Source organism: Microtus ochrogaster, chromosome 21 (genome assembly GCF_000317375.1).
Source record: "Microtus ochrogaster isolate Prairie Vole_2 chromosome 21, MicOch1.0, whole genome shotgun sequence".
NCBI classification, from domain to species: Eukaryota; Metazoa; Chordata; class Mammalia; order Rodentia; family Cricetidae; genus Microtus; species Microtus ochrogaster.
The window spans coordinates 11,080,415-11,098,522 of NC_022022.1; the positions used below are offsets into that span (position 1 = coordinate 11,080,415).

At 37.4% G+C, this 18,108-nt stretch overlaps 1 protein-coding gene across 1 annotated transcript in view; it reads left to right on the forward strand.

The window, feature by feature from the left end:
* Positions 1 to 18,108, forward strand: part of Trim33 (tripartite motif containing 33) — a 92,819-nt gene that overhangs the window by 40,346 nt on the left and 34,365 nt on the right. The window contains exons 7-8 of the mRNA XM_005357155.3: positions 12,442 to 12,558; positions 16,501 to 16,615. Coding sequence (XP_005357212.2) covers positions 12,442 to 12,558; positions 16,501 to 16,615 — 232 coding nt within the window. The remainder of the gene's footprint in view (positions 1 to 12,441; positions 12,559 to 16,500; positions 16,616 to 18,108) is intronic.

Genomic DNA, 18,108 nt, shown 5'->3' on the forward strand with positions numbered 1-18,108 from the left:
CACCACCGCCCGGCTTCTTAGTATAGTTTTAATACATAACTTTATTAGCCATATTTTAACTGAATCAGCAATAGTTACACATGTCTGTTTCACCTGAACTGTTTCAGGACTGTAATAGAATTTTTAGTTAGGCATATAACATAATTTTTGCAAGCTTCCTCACTTTCCATGGCATTTGTTTTAGAAATAGTAGGTGATATGGCCCATCTACAAACTAGAGAAGTATCTAGGATATTTTTGAAGATAGATTTCTAAATGGATGAAAGTAAGTTTTATCAGTCTACTCTCAAGAAAGAGTAGTAATGAGTTTCTGTCCCAAACCCCAACTATCCTATATTTTCCATCTCTTGCTTTCTTATTTTCTTTCTCAAATGAAGTCTGGTTGAGTTGCCCAAGTTGGTTTCCAGTTTATGATCTTCCCGCCTCTCTCAGACTCCAGTGCACAACTGTTCCTGGAGCAAATGTTTTCTGACTGTATGTTTGCGGCAGTGGATTTATTGATGTCACTGATGCCGTCATCTAATTGCTGACAGTTCTTGTACTTTATTTAATTCATGAAGTATGAGTGTTGATGTTAAGACTGTTGGAAAGGTGAGAGAGCCTACTCTCAGGAGGCTTTAGTAGTTTGTACAAGTGGTAGAGCCATGATTTGAGGACCAGTGTTTGTGCTCTAAATCTCTTTAGTTTACATGTTCATTTCTCCCCATATTGTGTAGAAACTATAGAATATAGAGTTCAATATATAAAGCAGCTCACATTCGATTTTATAGGTAATGCCTTTTTGGAAAAAAACAACCCTCTCACTGTTAGAGAGCACTCTTTTTAGCCTTAATTGTTACATTCAGAAATGTTGCATGTCTCTCATCTGCAGCTTGGCCATGTTATTTATACCTGAAGTGACTAATCTTATGGAAGACTTCACCTTCAGGGCCAAATCACAATGTTATTTTCCTCCAGTTGTCTCAGTCATTAAATTATCTTTGTCAGAGCTTCAGCCAGATACTTTGATCCCTCAGATTTCTTTCATACTATTTAAATTTTCATAGTATGTAAATTATATAATAAGTTAATTATTTGGAGAGAGGAGTGCCAAAATTCAGCGTGAAGACCAGAGTACAACTTTCAGAATTGGTTCTATCTTTCCATCATAGGACTCCCAGGAACTGAGCTTAGGTTGTTAGACCTGACAGTGTCTTTTTCTTGCTGAGCCATCTCTCAGGCTACTCGGTGAGAAGGAAGATGGTATACTTTTTCTTGTGACAAGATAGTTTCTTTGGTCTTAAAGAAGTAGAGGGTTCATGGGTAACGAGTAGCAGAAGAGTAGTTTCAACTAACTTCCCACCTTGAAGGTTTTTAAAAGTTTAACTTTTTTCCTTTATCATTTACATCTTAGTCCTGATTATATTAATCTGTTCCTGTCTTCTGTTGTTCCCCCTCTTTCTCTGTTTGAGGCAGTGTGGAACTTGCTATGTAGACCATGCTGGCCTTAACACTTTCAAGGATCCTTCTGCCCCTGTCTCCTAAGTGCTGAGATTATTAAGTATGCTTACCCTACCCAGCCCTAACGTATGGTGTTGAAGATATGGGGATGAGCGGGGATAAACTTTTTTTCCTTCTCCTGTATTCAGGACATTTCTTCAGAACATTTCTGTGGCCATTTATGTATGTTTGTTTGTTTTTATTCTTAATGTTAACATTCTGACATCAACTAAATGTCCTTTAATTCACTTAGAACACCTGTGTACCTCGAGTTACCTTTGGGGTGTTCCTTCTTGAGGTACCAGTTGTAAATTGGGTTATGGTCCATAGACTAGGACCTCTTTAATATACAATTTAATATACAGTTGTGTTTATTATGAAGATGTTTTAAATACAAATAGATAGCCATTGGATGAGATACATAGGGCAAGCTATAGGAGAAAGGGGAATATATCAGTAGGTTTCTTATTATCCATATGTCCAGTAACCTAGAAGCTCCCCAGATTCTGCCTTTTGTATTTTTTTTAATGTAGGTTCATTATGTAGCCATTATTGTAAAGTCACTGATGTTTTGTGATCAGCTCAAGTTTCAGACCATTTCTTTTAAGTTTAGAGGCACGGTGATGAAATTTCCTAATGACATAGCGCTTAGTGTGTATCCCCCATTAAGAGGCATATGCCATATATCATAGTATCACATCTTTCTCCTGTGTTTGTACTTTCATTTTGTTTTAGTGAATGTTTGTGTTTTTGATGTCTTGATGTGCAATCTAGGCTGTCCTCAAATATGCTGTCGTGCCGTGGCCTCTCAGATTACAAAGATGACATTATGCCCAGAACTGCATTTGCATTATGCTCTGCCTGGCTGTATGATTGTAGAACTACTAAAATCTGCTGTTTACCCCATTCTCTCTCCCTCTTCCCTCCAGATTGTATCATGCTGTCATCTATACCAGTTATTGTTGCTATTCTCTTAAAGATTTTAGTTCTTAACTCAATGACTAACTGTATAATGCCTTAATGTCCGACATTTATAATACATAGCAGTTTGCTCTCTCAACTCCCCTTAGTTTTTGTAGGTTTTCGGTTTGTTGTGTTCTGTTCTGTTACATCCCCCCCCCTTCTCTGAGATAGGGTGTATAGCTCAGGCTGGCCTTGAAGTCACTGTGTAGTTTCCAAAATACAGCAAATAATATCGCATTGAAAGATGAAAGTCTTAAACTCTGTAAGACACCACAAATAGAATTTGCAGGCCTGAAAAGTTGCTCTGGATGAGTAAGTCAATTTGAAGGCCTAGAAACTCAAACTATTATGATGTTCATAAGCACTTTATACTTGGGTTGCACTAAAGTTTAAAACAATTAAAAAAAACCCCTTTGTCTTAGTTAAGGTTGTTATTGCTATGAAGATACACTATGACCATGGTAACTTTTATTTGTTTTTGTTTTTTGTTTTTTGTTTTTTGTTTTTTGTTTTTTGTTTTTCGAGACAGGGTTTCTCTGTGGCTTTGGAGCCTGTCCTGGAACTAGCTCTGTAGAGCAGGCTGGTCTCGAACTCACAGAGATCCGCCTGCCTCTGCCTCCCGAGTGCTGGGATTAAAGGCGTGCGCCACCATCGCCCGGCCATGGTAACTTTTATAAAGAAAACATTTAGTGTGGCTTGCTTACAGTTTCAGGGGTTCAGTTTATTATCACCACAGTGGGGAGCATGACAGCTTGCAGGCAGATGTGGTACTAGAGCTGAGAATGCTATATCTTGAAGGCAACAGGAAGTCAGCTGACAGTTACTCTGAGGGAAGCTTGAATAAAAGAGACCTCAAAGCCTGCTCTCACTGTGACACACTTCCTTGAACAAGGCCACACCTCCTCGTAGTGCCACTCCCTTTGGAGTCTATTTTGTTTCAAACCATCATAACCTTAAAACATTTTTAATAATAAGACTTGAGTTGTAAACATATATAGTATAGGAATTTTTCCATTATAGTCTGATGAAAATAGTCTGTTATTGACCAAAACATTATGTGTAGTATATTTTTATAGAAAAATTTTAAGTTGCATAAGTAGCCTTGCTTTATCTTTAAATTGGAGGCCTCATCTCTGTCTTGTGTGTGTAGTATATGAGTACATGTAATTTGTATAGGCCAAAGGCCGGTGACGGCTGTCTTCCTTGGTTACTTTTTGCCTAATTTTTTTTTGAGACAAGTCCTTTGCTAAACTTTGAGCATACAGATTGGCTAGACTTAGCTAGCAAACCTCAGAGATCTTCCTTCCTCTCCACTACCTCAGCCCTGAGGTTACAGTCCTGTGCCACACACCTGGCTTTGTAGTAGGGGCTGGGCTTCTACACTCAGGCCCTCAGGCTTACACAGCAAGTACTTTAGCATTGGAGCACTTCCTTCTGAGATATTGTCTGTCTTTTGTGGTACTGCTTATTGAAGCTAGGACCTTGTACATGCTAAACACGCACTCTACAATTGAACTATACATCTCTGGCCTTGCTTTTTGTTCTTTATTTTTCTCCTTTTTGTTTTGTTCCTGAGTTATTTTTGTTAGGTTTATAAATCTTTTTTCTTTACTTTTGGCCTTTAAAGCTGTACTTCTTCATTCTTTTGTCTTAGTGATGGCTTTGGATGATGATATGTAACTCTACTGACTTAATGTCTATAAAGTATTTTTACTATTTCTCACTACACAAATTTAGTGACTTTGTATAATAAGTCACTATTAAAAAAATAACTTGACTGCACATTATTCAGTCTTATATACAGTTGCTTAGGTTTTTTTTTTTTTAATTGTGTAGCTGCATGGGTATAGAGGTCGGTGGACAACTTTGGAAGCAGTTCCCTCCATAGTTTTAAATGGGTTGTGGGAGATTGAACTCATGTCTCACTTGTGAAGTGAGAAGCAGTGATTAAAAAAAAAAGCTGTTGGTTTGGGGAGATGACTAGCTCTTTAGAATGTTTTCTGTATATGCATGAGAACTTAGTGCCATCCTCAGAAAAAGTAAAAATGCCACGCCTGGTAGCACACGCTTGAATTCCCAGTGGTGGGGAGGAAGAGATAGGTGGGTCCTTGGGGGCTTGCTGGTCATCCAGTTTAGCCTGATCTGTGAGTTTCAGGCCGAAAGTCTGACAAAAACAAATAAAATCAGGGGTGGATTGTTGCAGGAGTTCCTTCCGCTCCTCCAGCCTATAGCTGCTGGTCTCCTGCAACACCGGATGGCTGGCTCACTTTACATAGGTTCTGGGCATTGAACTCTGGTCATCAGGCTTCTGCAACAAGTACCTCTGACTGCTGAGCCATCTCTCTGGCCCTTCAGCATTTCTTCAGTCACTGGCAATGACTTCTTTCAGCTTGTGTTCATATGAAAATTCTTAATGTAGAAAAGGGTGCTTTAAACTTCTGAATCGTCCTTTTTTCTTTAGCTCTTAAAATGTGTTAATACTGTGCATTGTTATCTCATTCCCCATTTAATGTGTTAGAACCTGCACTTTGTATGTGCTAGGAATATCATTAATACATTTCTTTTTCTTTTTTTTATGCTTTTAAATCAGCTGCTGCTTGGTTTCCTTTTTTTAAGTCAAAATACATATTTTATTTATTTATTTATTTATTAATTAAAGATTTCTGTCTCTTCCCCGCCACCACCTCCCATTTCCCTCCCCCTCCCCCAACCAAGTCCCCCTCCCCCCCCAGCCCAAAAAGCAATCAGGGTTCCCTGTCCTGTGGGAAGTCCAAGGAACCCCCACCTCCATCCAGGTCTAGCAAGTTGAGCATCCAAACTGCCTAGGCTCCCACAAAGCCAGTGCGTGCAGTAGGATCAGATCATTAATACATTTCTGAATGTTATATGACCTTTCCTTGGTTGCTTTCAACTTTTCCTCTTTTTCTTAGATATTTTTCTTAGCAGTCCCCCCCCCCCCGAATAGAATTTCAATTCATTCTGTGTGAGATTCACTTAGCTTTTTATCTGCAAGTGGACATACATGTGTGTGTTTTGTTTTTGTTGTTTTTTAAATATCAAATGTAACTTCTTTGTAGCTACCCAGGAACTCTAAGATTTCTGCCTGTGTTCTAGTTGATTTTTAGCTCTATGTCCCAGTTTTTATAATACTGTCTTTTGGGGAAAGGGGATGTGGCTCAGTAGTAAAAGTACTCACCATGTACAAAGTCTTGGGATTGAGCCTCGGCAAGCCCCAAAGAATGAAATAAATTGTCTATAGACAGAAACGCAGGGCGATTGTGATTATCTTTTCCTGTCAGCAGTTCCTGAATATAATTATTGCCTTTTATTTATTTTTATAGACTATTAAATATTGGCTATTCCGTCATGTTTTAAAAGGGAATATTTTTAACTTTAGTGTTTTTTATGCTTTATTGTAATTTTGTGTTACTGAGAATTTATATGATTGCTTAAAATGTGTATATATGTGTCTTTTATGTATATGTTAAAAGATAATGTATAAAGATCACTTGAGTGGAACTTTGTAAGTGAAGTTTCTTTACAGTCATTCTAAAGAAATCATTTTTCTTGGTATTTGGTTGACTTTGACATTTTTGTATAGATAGGTCTTATGGCTGAAATTTAGAATCTTAGGTGTGTATTCAGTTTTACAGTGACTTAAAAGAAGGGGTACCCAGGGCTAAGTTCAGATTTATAAACAAGCACACAATAATAAGAAACAAACTGATCCTAATCCAGGCTGGTTAAGAATCTTGTTTGTTTTTTCAAGATAGTGTTTCTCTGTAACTTCTGATCCTGTCCTTGAACCCGCTCTGTGGACCAGACTGCCTCTGCCTCCTGAGTGCTGGGATTAAAGGTGTGCACCACCACTGCCCGGCAAGAATCTTATGGCAAGAGCAGCAAATTCTTTGAACTCTGGCCATCTCTCCAACCTTCTCTTCGGTGATTATTTTACCACTTTATGTTTCATTTTGTTTGCCATCATTTTCTAATCCTTAAGAAAGTTATCTTTGCTGTAAAGATCACCATCTACTTCATTAATTGTGTCTATAACTGTTTTTGTGGGCTTCTGCCCAAAATGCCTTTGTTGCTACAGTTCTAATCACTGTCAGATAAAGGAAGGCTCTGAATTCCGAATCTGCTTTTCCATTAGTTCACTGCCTGTTGTAATACGAGCGGCTGGGCTGCATCCCCAGCACCCCGGCCACCTACATGGCTAGCTTAGCTTATGCCCCGAAATAATTACACGGAAACTGTATTCTCTTAAACACCGCTTGGCCCATTTCTATCTAGCCTTTTCTAGGCTAGCTCTTGCACCAGGACTAGCCCATTTCTAATAATCTGCTGTAGCCCATGAGCTGGCTTACCAGGAATGATCTTAACCTGCGTCTGCCTGGAGTGGGAGAATCATGGCGACTCACTGACTCAACTTCTTTTTCCCAGCCTTCTCTTCTGTTTACTCCACCCACCTATGTTCTAACCAATAAAATGGGCCAAAGCAGTTTCTTTATTTTTTAACCAATGACCTTCCTCCATCAACTTCCATGTTGCAAATGCAGCCAGTTTCCAAGATAAAACCCATTCAGTTTGTTCACTTCGCATGTTTCAGTAAGGAGACACAAAGAACCTAGTTCCTTTCGCAGAATGTCTGAACCCTTTCTCTTAAGGTCTCCGTGCATATCTCTTTTTGCTGTCGCAGCTGTGAGATTTTATATTGTAACACTAAATCATTTCAAGTTATTAAAAAGAGGCCTGAGGAGATTCTTCAGTTTGTAAAGTGCCTGCCTTGCAAGAATGAGGACTTAATATGAATCTCCAACATTCATATTTAAAAACCAGGTGTGGTATTGCACACTTAAAACCCCTGCTAGGCATGAGGAGGCATTTGGGTCCTTGGGGCTTGCTGACCAGTGAGCATATCCTAGTCCGTGAACCCTAGATCTTGTTGGGAGATGGCTCCTAAAATCCAATATCCTATGTTGACCTTTTGCCTCTACATATGAATGTGAGTACATACAAAATAAAAAATTAACAGTGGCTGGAGACATGGTTTAGAAGTTAAGAGCATGGCTACTTTTCCAGAGGAGCTGGATTCAGTTTGTAGCACTTACATGGTGGTTTGCAAACATCTGTCACAACATTCTGGAGGGATCTTCAGGTCTCCAAGAGCATCAGGCATACACATAGTGCTTAAGTACGGGTAGGCAAAACGTTCATACATATGAAATGATAATATTAGTGCATTTTATTTTTGCTTTTTTTGTTTTGTTTTTGAGACAGGGCTCTCTATAGTAACAGTCCTGGATCTCCCTGTATAGACCAGGCTAGCCTTGAATTCATAGAGATCTGCCTGCCTCTGCCCCCCCCCCCCAGTGCTGGGATCAAAGGCATGCACCATGCCTTTTATAAAGAAAAATGTTACAAAGAATAACAATGACTAGCTATAAATCTTTAATGTGTCCACAATTTCTTTTTGTGTTTTGACAAATGTAATTTTTAGAACAGTCTGATAAAATTAAATATCATTATGTATCTTACTGAAGAGAACTAGGATGTAGAGTCATCCAACTCTTGACTGTGAAGCATAATATATCTAAGTCATGTCAGAATGATAAAATGCTTTATCTAAAATGTGGAAGCCCCCTCCATCGCAACTGGAACTTGGCTCTGTAGTGCAGGCTGGCCCTAAACTTAAAAAGGAGAAACCCTTACCCCACCCCCAACCAAATGGTTTTCTCAAAATGGTTTCTTAAAAGTGGTTAAACTGGAGTTGGATGTAGTGGTAATCCCGTATGGAGGCTATCCTGGTTCTTCTACTTAGTGAGTTTTAGGATAGGCAGAGCAAATGGTGAGACCCCCCCTCAGAAACAAACAAAATGGTTAAACTGTGACTTACATATCCTTGGGACACCTCACAATCAGTTCTCTGCATTTTGGATAGCCTGTTGCTATTGTAGACACAGAAGATCCCTAAGAAAGAGTAATTGACCAATGTTAACTATCCTAGGAAGTGGAAAATTACAATGCAGGAAGTAAAGATGATTTAGAGAAGTATTAGCTTGAGGCCTGGCCAGGAGTTGACTAGACCAGAACTGTGTAACCTGGAGATAGATAGATATATATGTCAGACACTGAATTGCTACAGCCCAAGTGGAGGAGAGCTGGAAAAGGGCAGGTGCAAATTCAGCTTGACCTTTCTATATGTGGGACCTGGCCTGAGGAATACATCTCTCTGTGTTGCACTTTTCCTTATGCAGTCATGTTAAAAATCTATTAAAATAAAGTTTTTTAATTAAAAAAATTCTTTTTGTAAGATAACTGAGTAGCGATCTCAAACTGAGAATAAAGGATGCTGTTGGCATTAGGATTCCTGCCTCAGACACCAAAACGTATGAAAAGACAATTAGTTTTTATTAAGAAGTACAGAAGAGAAACTTTCAAAATGGTCTGAGTTTAAGGTATAGAACAATTTCTAGTTCTTTGATTTTTTTTTCATGCTATCTATGAATTTTGAAGGTGGTTCCCACTGTATGCTTAAAACAACTAATAGAAATATCTGTGACAATGGTTTTTTTCCATCTCTAGTGACTATCAAGAGGGAAAGTATACTGGGGGCTGGAGAGATGGCTCAGTGGTTAGGAGCATTGCCTGCTCTTCCAAAGGTTCTGAGTTCAATTCCCAGCAACCACATGGTGGCTCACAACCATCTGTAATGAGGTCTGGTGTCCTCTTCTGGCCTTCAGGCATACAGACAGAATATTGTATACATAATAAATAAATAAATAAATATTAAAAAAATAGAAAGGGTGGATGAATAACAGCCTTTTACCCAAAAATTCTTTTACTTCATCAAAAAATTGAATCATACAGCTTGTATTTAATTGGGTATGGTTTCATTAGTTATGCATAATGTTTGTGAGATTTATGTTGTTATAATAACACGGTAAATTTATATAATGTTAAGTGCCCCCCCCAGCATCCTCTACTGCTTACTTATTCTTTGTATTGAGAAATAGCAGTCAGTTGTTGGAATTAAAATGCCATATGAACATTGGACTCCTAAAAATTGGTTAAGCTGGTAGATTTTATTATATTTTATATAGAGATTTTATTATACATGTATATATATTTTACCATAAATAAAGCTAGCACCTTTCCAGCTATTTTCTGTAATACAGAGATCCATGCTCTACTTTGTTGAAGGCAACCTTGGCCTTAGTCTCCTAATTCTCCTGCCTCTTCCTCACTTTCCCTTCTGTTGTCCTCCATTCTTCCTTTTTTCAAATCCCACTATTAAAAAACTTTTTGGTAACAAGTGTTTTTTTATGTTAATTTTATAGCTTTTTCTTTAAATATTTTAGCTCAGGCACCAACTTTTGAGTTTACAGTTTTCTTGCTCATTTAAATTCTTGCCTTTCCATTTGTGATTTCAGTATCTGGTAAATACACAGCGGTAATTTTTTTATTATCTTTAATTCCTCATCCCCATTGACCCACTTTTCTTCCTCTTCCCTTTAGCTTTTTGGAGACAGGGTCTCACCTTATCCTAAGCTGGTATAGAACTCAGTTTATAGCCCAAACTGACCTCAAAACTTGCAACGGGCTGATGGGAGTTCTTCATCAGCCTTCCAAGTGTTAAGATGGTAGAGGGAGAAGGCCTGGTTCTGCTTTGGTTAGGCATTCAACTCTCTTTCTCTCCCCTCCCCTGTAAAGGATAGCTTGTATTTATTCTTTGATAGTTTGATACATGTAAATAATGCATCTTGAACATACGTACCCCAGTTTGTATTCTACTCCCAGGAATCCCTTCTCTTCCCCACATGCCCACATGCTCAACACTGCCAATACCCCCTTTTTGTGATCTCCTTTTGTCCTATTTCCACTCAGTAAGTTAGTGCTACTAGCTGTGGAATACTGACTGGTCTTGCTGACTTGATCGTATGTGGGTGGATCATAACTGTAGTGAGTCCATGGATGGAATGACCATTTCATATTCCCTTCCTGTCCTCTGGCTCTTATATTCTTAAGCCCTTCTGTGATATTCTGTCAGCTGGGGCAGGGGTGGATGGGGTGGTATTGTTGATACAGGTGTCCCATTTCGTTAGGCCTGAGAACTCAGTGGAGACTTATTCTTAGCACTTTGACCAGTTGTAGGTCTGCATTAACTGCTGAATATTGCAGAGAGAAGTTTCTCTGGTTAGGATTGAAGACAGGCCTAATGTATGGATCTGAGCATAAATATTTAGAAGGCAATTTGACAACTTGTTTAGCAGAAGAACAGTAGTAGTAGGATTCCTGTCTAGGGCCTATGACCTCTCAAGCCTTGGACTTTAGGCCAGATTTACAGTATGGGGCCAAAATCTTATTCTGTGTAATTAAATCCAAAGTAATTGATCACCCCCATAACTTTCATGCCATTATTATACATACCATTGGGCTTATCTGATTTCATTGCTGTACTCTTAACATTGCCTTAATTGACTTCTTACATCACTAAAACGCCTAATCTCTCATAATACCAACCAGCAAAAATACCCTGATCTCTTGCCTGTGCTTCTGTCTGAGTTTGAACTACTCTTCATCTGTCTCATTTAGGTTTTGTGTCGTTTTTAGTCTTACATTTCTGTTGGATGATCTTCCTAGAGTGGTCTGAATTTTCATATTCTGCTTAGATCCCCCCGCCCCCAGGGGTTTCTCTGTGTATCTCTGGCTGTCCTGGAACTCACTCTGTAGACCAAATTGGCTTCGAACTCACAGAGATCTGCCTGGCTCTGCTTAGAATTCTTCAATGGCTTCTTGTTACTTAGAAAACAAAACAAAGAAATGGCATAGTATACCTGGCCCTTGATACTCAGTTTATTTTAAATTAGGTTTTGTCTCATATTATGGCAATTTGCATATTCTTTGACTCTGTAGAAAATGCACTAAGCAGTGCACTGAACATTTGTCTGAAGGACTTCTCTGTGAAGCTTCCCTAGGTATTGAAGCTATTTTCAGACACCTGGTTTTGGTACAGATTATATTTTGTCACAGTGTGGTATCGGTGCATATTTGTGCCTGCTTATTACTATACTGTGAACCACACGAGTCTTTTTACTTAAATAGAAAGTACACTAAAGAACAACAAAGAAGCTGGACGGTGGTGTACACCTTTAATTCCAGCACTCGGGAGGCAGAGGCAGGCAGATCTCTGAGTTTGAGGCCAGTCTGGTCTACAATAGCTAGTTCCAGAGTAAGCTCCAAAACTACAGAGAACCCTGTCTCGAAAACCAGAAAAAAAGAAAAAGAGACATATAAAAATTAATTTGTTGAGTTAATAATTTATAAAAATGAAATAAAAGTATCCTAGTAGCCAAGGGGTTTGGATTTGAACATTAAATCTAAATTTCTAGTGTTATAATTAGAAAATTTGAGCATGTATAAGTATTGATATTTTCAGAGTAAAAACTTCATTGATGTCTTTATTTGATAGAATTTCTTTGGAAAGCCTCATAAAACATAGTAGATAGTTAAAAATCAAATGCAAAATTGCATGTGTATTATGACTATAGTTCTATTTCAAAATGCTTAATTAGGTTTGTGGGTGTAGATCTGTTTTAGAGTACTCGCCTAGCATGTGAATTTGATTTACAGAACTCAGTCACTGAGTAGATAAGCACAGACTGATAGCAGTTATTTTGGAACTTTATTGATTTTGATAGTATTTGTATAGTATGTTGTATTTTATGATTTCAATTGTATGCACCTTATTCAGATAGTTGGATTAAAAAAAAAAATAGACGTCCTCAATTAAAACTCTGATGTAACAGTACTCACAGTTTTCTGAGGAAGTTTTTCCAGACAGGAGCTATTTAATTGCCAGTTAAAAGTTGCTGTTGTAGTGATATACAAGTGACCAGCAGCAAATAGTTACTTCAAAATTGACTCATAACTATTATTTCCTATGCATTAATTACAAATTCTCTGTTTTGAATATAGTCTTTGTTAATTTGTTTTAAGGTATCAGTTTTTGGAAGAAGCATTTCAAAATCAGAAAGGTGCAATTGAAAATCTGTTGGCTAAGCTTCTTGAAAAGAAGAATTACGTTCATTTTGCAGCTACACAAGTGCAAAATAGGTAAGTTTGTTGCGTAAAAAAACAATTTTGCTTTAAGGATTATTAAGGAAGAATACATCTACATTAGATTTATTTTCCTACTACATTAAACATTCATAGAGATGTAATTTTTAATAGACCGTGATAAAATTTGAGCTTGATGTATTTGTTATTTAAAGTTTGCCAAAAACATTTAAAGTTTTAAGGATACATCTTTGAATTTTTATAATTAATAAGACTTCAGTGTACATGAGCTTTGAACTTGGAAAATAAGTTAGTATGGAGAGAACTGAATTATAAAATTAAAGGTAGAAATTGTATGGAAGATGTAAAGAGAATATTGATAATGGACAAAGGCTTTAGTGGGTAAGAATTTTTGATGTGGAAGCATGAGGACCTAATAGCCCAGCACCCATATAGAAAGCTAAGTATGGGTTAGCTGTACACCCACCGTAAGCCCAGAGCAGTGAAAGGTAGAGACAGGAGGATGACTGGGCCTTGCTGCCCACCAGCCTAGCTCCAGGTGCAGTGACATCATTTCAAGGAAATGAGGGGAACTGATACAGAGCAGGGCATCCAGCATCTTCTCTGGACTGTACCCTGTGCTCTCACCCACACATAATGTATGCAGGCGTAGCACAACTAACTTACATAAAATATAACAAAATAACCCACAGTAGTGAAGAGATTTATTTTCCCACCAAACATTCCAAACCACTTACTTTACTAGTAGCATTACAAGGTAAATCTATAATACAGATTTTTGTCATCCTAAGCACCCAGCTGCTGTTATTTTTATCATTGCTGTGACCATCATCCTTATTATTTTATAATTATTCTATTTAGGCACATTTATTTTTTGTGCTTAATTTTTTAAAACTTTTTATTTTTTCTTTGTGTCTTTTACATCATGTATCTCAATTCCATTCATTTCCCCATCCTTTTGTTTCCACCCTCTGCCCTTTCATCCTTTCCCCAAAATAAAAGAAAATTTAAGAGGAAAAAAAAAAGAAGGAAAAATCAATCTCATGAAAGTAGTGTGACATGGTAAATTCTTTATCCACATATCTTTACTTGCAAGTGTTCATTGTAAAGAGGCTTTAGTATTGTTTGAGGCCTCTGGTTTCTGCTACACTGTTGATGCTGGGCTCTAACTGGGACTTCTTGAATATCCAGTTGTTGTCCTGTGTTGTGGAGATCCTGCAGCTTTGGACATGCAGGACTGGCTTAGGTATATTCATAAACAAACTCGATTATTTATAGGGATAGTGGTAATAAGTTCTAAAGAGGGCAAATTAATAAGGTTAGGACTCTTGTCACTGGAAAAGCACATACTTGGAACTGGATGGAACACTTTAAACCTAGAAATTCCTGAGAGTATGAATTAGATTGTAGTTAATTGAGTGGACTCAATGATCTTGAAACTTTGTCTTGAATATTGAAACCACTAGTTAGTTCATGATGGTAAAATGACACATAATAAGACATACAAAGTATTAAATATTTGAGTGAATAAAATTAATGGTTTATGATTGAACTTTTCATCTTCAGTGAGACCAAAAGAAAATAAAAGGCAAGGCTGGAAAGATGGCTCAGCAGTTGAGTACTTACTGCCCTTCCCGAGGATTCAGTATTGGTACTCGACTCCTTGAGTCTGGCTTGTATGCTTTCTGGGATCTGAACTTCAGTCTTTAATTTTGCAACGAGTTCTGTTAATCAATTTTTCTCCAATTCCGCTTCATATTATTTTAAAATTTTATTCAATGTTTTTCCATTTGCAAAGTACTTTTTAAAAAATATCTGAGCCGGGCTGTGGTGGCACACGCCTTTAATCCCAGCACTCGGGAGGCAGAGGCAGGCAGATCTCTGTGAGTTTGAGACCAGCCTGGTCTACAAGAGTTAGTTCCAGGACAGGCTCCAAAACCACAGAGGAACCTTGTCTCGAAAAACCAAAAAAAAAAAAAAATCTGTATGTGTGTTTGTTTGTTTATCTGTAAATTCAGCAGTGCGTACCCACAGATTCCAGAATAAGGGATTAGAACCTCTGGAACTGGAGTTACAAATGGTTATGAGTACTAAAAATGGAACTGAAAATGAACCTAAACCACAAAGTCATCTCCAGCCCACATTATTTTAAAATTTTATTTTATTTTTTATATGTGTGAATGTTTTGCCTGTGTGTATATCTGTACCACTGCATGCCTGGAGCTTGAAGATTCCAGAAGGTCTTATATCCCTTCAAACTGGTGGTGCAAACGGTTGTGAGTTGCCACATGGGTTCTGGGAATCAACCTTGGAACCTCTGAAAAAGCTCCAAATCTCTGAGCCAGCTCTCCAGCTCCTCCCACCCCCAGTAGTTTATAATGGATACGTTTTAAAGTATAATAAGTCTGAGACTTGTTTGTTTTGTTTTATGTTGGAGGTCTGAATATAATACTATCCATGGGGTGTGTTTGTTGTGTGGGTGTGTGTGCATGTGTGCGCACACTTAGTATTTGGGGGGTAGCATTTCAAGACTGGCTTTCTCTGTGTAATAGTACTGGCTGTTCTGGAACTCACATTGTTGACCAGGCTGGTCTCAAACTCACAAAGGTCTGCCTGCCTCTGCCCCCCAAGTGCTGGGATTAAAGGTATGTGCCACTACCTCTCAGCAGTAACTTTTTATTTTTTATTTATTGTTTTCCATTTATTTTAGTAAGGACAGAAGTCAATAAAAGTTGCAAATAAGTATCTAAACAAGCAGTGATCATAGTCAAAGGAGGAAAAATTGTATTAAATTGATGAGAATGTGTGAAAAATTGTGTTTGGCTGCTGAAAGAGTGTATACATTAGTAGAATACATAAAAGATAAAGACTAGATATTATGGTTGGGTAGTGATATTTTACTTTTATTAATGAGATGACTTCTTATTTTATAAATATGAAAGCAATCTAACATTTTATATTCGTTGCCAGAACTTTAATATGTGTAATTGTAATAGGTAGATATATTTATTTATGAAATATGTAGGAGCTATTTTTAAAAATGGATTGTTTTATAATCTTTGGGGATAAAACACATTCTTAGCAATAAAACAGACCCTGGGTCACTGCTAACAGGTGTACTCCCTACCGCCAATGATTTAATGTTTTACTCTCTGAGATATTAAGCCAGTTTGAGAGGAAATTATGAAACAATCTTAACTAGAACCCATTTTTGAAGTGATAAACCTTAAAATGAAAATAGATGCTGCTTTTAAGTGAAGTTTCCGCTGTTTCAAAAGGTTGTAACTAATCATTGTGATATTCTTTTGTGTTTTGTTTTCAGAAAGCATCTTAGGTGGAATTTTCAAATATGATTAGACAATATATGTAGCAAATTTGATTGACAGTCAGTAGTGCTAGGTATTTGTATCACATTCATGCCATAGTATTTGATATTCTACAGATAAATAAACTGGCCTTCATAATCTTAATTTAAATCACTAAATATTGAATTTATTCTTTGTGTGACTTTGAATCTAATTAAATGGTTAGGTCTGCTACAACACAAGTTGTGTGTAGTCGGAAGCTGCTTGTTCGTTTCCTGCTGCCCAAACCTGAAGTAATAACACAGAATCTGTGTTAATTAAAACACTGCCTGGCCTATTAGTTTAGGCATATTCCTGGCTAACTCTTATATAGGCTCATGGTTTACTGGTAAGGTTCCATCTGGCGTCTCTCTCCTTCATTGGCTACATGGCTCTTCTTTGATTCCACCTACTCTCTCCTCTATCTGTTTGGAATTCCCACTTTGTCCTATTCTGCACTGCAATAAGCCCAAAGCAGCTTCTTTATTATGGTATTCACAACATACAGAGGGGAATTCCACATCACCTGTGCATGCTGACAAATATTTAACTTTAATTACTTGGAAAAGTGCCTAGTTGAGTGATTCAGACACAAGTTGTGTTGATAACCTAATGATGCATTTTTCTTATTCAGGATCAAAGAAGTAAATGAGACTAATAAACGAGTAGAACAAGAAATTAAAGTGGCCATTTTCACCCTTATCAATGAAATTAATAAGAAAGGAAAATCTCTCTTACAGCAGCTAGAGGTATGGTTACAGCAAAAGTAAAACAAAAACTACTTCTCTTGCTCTTCCGCTGTTCTCAATGTTTATTCAAACCTCTTTTAAATGGGTGGTGGTGGGGGTGTTCTTTCTTGCAGCATTTTTCTGAGAATCCAGGATTGCTACTATGGGATAGAGAACTAGCTTTTAACAATTTCTTTGTTGTTAATTTTAATAACACTTTGATTTTTGTTTTTTGGCCGACTTGGAAATAACTATGTTAGTCTTTTTTTTTTTAATTTTTTTTTCTTATTTTTTTATTTTTCGAGACAGGGTTTCTCTGTGGCTTTGGAGCCTGTCCTGGAACTAGCTCTATAGACCAGGCTGGTCTCAAACTCACAGAGATCCGCCTGTCTCTGCCTCCCGAGTGCTGGGATTAAAGGTGTGCGCCACCATCGCTCGGCACTATGTTAGTCTTGAACCTATCTATAGAGCTTAGCTCGGTCTCCCAAGTACTGGGATGGGAGTCATGTACTGCCATGCCCAACCTAAAACATTTCTTTCTTTCTTTTTTTTTTTTTCCAAGCCATATAACTAGATAATTGTGATATTGTCTTAGGAAAGAATTATTACTAAAGCATGATGTAAATGAAGACAAAGCAAGCCCTTTGAATTTCTTTTCTTCCTTTATAGCAAGAAGCCTCAATTTAACTTCTTTATATGAATGCAGTTGGGCTTATGTTTGAGCCATGTATGTATTTCTGTAATTTGCCAGAAATGTTTCATAGTTTGAAATACATAAACCTTAAACTTAGTTACTAATTTTATAGTATTAGGTCTCTGTGTTTCATATTTTGTGATTAATATGTAGTAATCTAAATGAAGTTTTTTGTGTTTCGGTTTTTTCTAGACAGGGTTACTTAGTGTAGGCCTGGCTGACCTGGAACTCAGAGAGTTGTACCTACCTCTGCCTCTCAAGTGTTGAGATTAAAGGCATATGTCACTACTGTCTGGTCCCAGATAAAGGTTTAATCTAAATCTTTACTACCCAACGTTGATGTGTTCTCAGAAAATTTCAAATGTGAATTTTTATTTTTTTTCTCTTTTTTTAGGCTGGGTTTCTCTGTGTGGTCTTAGCTGTCCTAGAACTAATTCTGTAGACCAGGCTGGTCTTAAACTCACAGAAATCCTCCGGCCTCTGCTTTCCAAATTCTGGGATTAAAGGCGTGTGCCATCACTGCCCATCCAAATGTGAATGTTGTAGAAGTTAGGGTGTTTTTTTGTTTGTTTGTTTTTGTTTTGTTTAAAAAACTAATTAGATTATCCTTAGATGGTTGTTTCTATTTCATTTATCCATAGAACCTTTTAAAGGTATGAAAGATAGGTGGTTATATGCAAATGAAAGAAATTTTTAAAAAATTGTCTGTCTGTCTGTCTGTCTGTCTGTCTGTCTGTCTGTCTATCTATCTATCTATCTATCTATCTATCTATCTATCTATCTATCTATCTATCTATCTATCATGTATGCAATGTTCTGC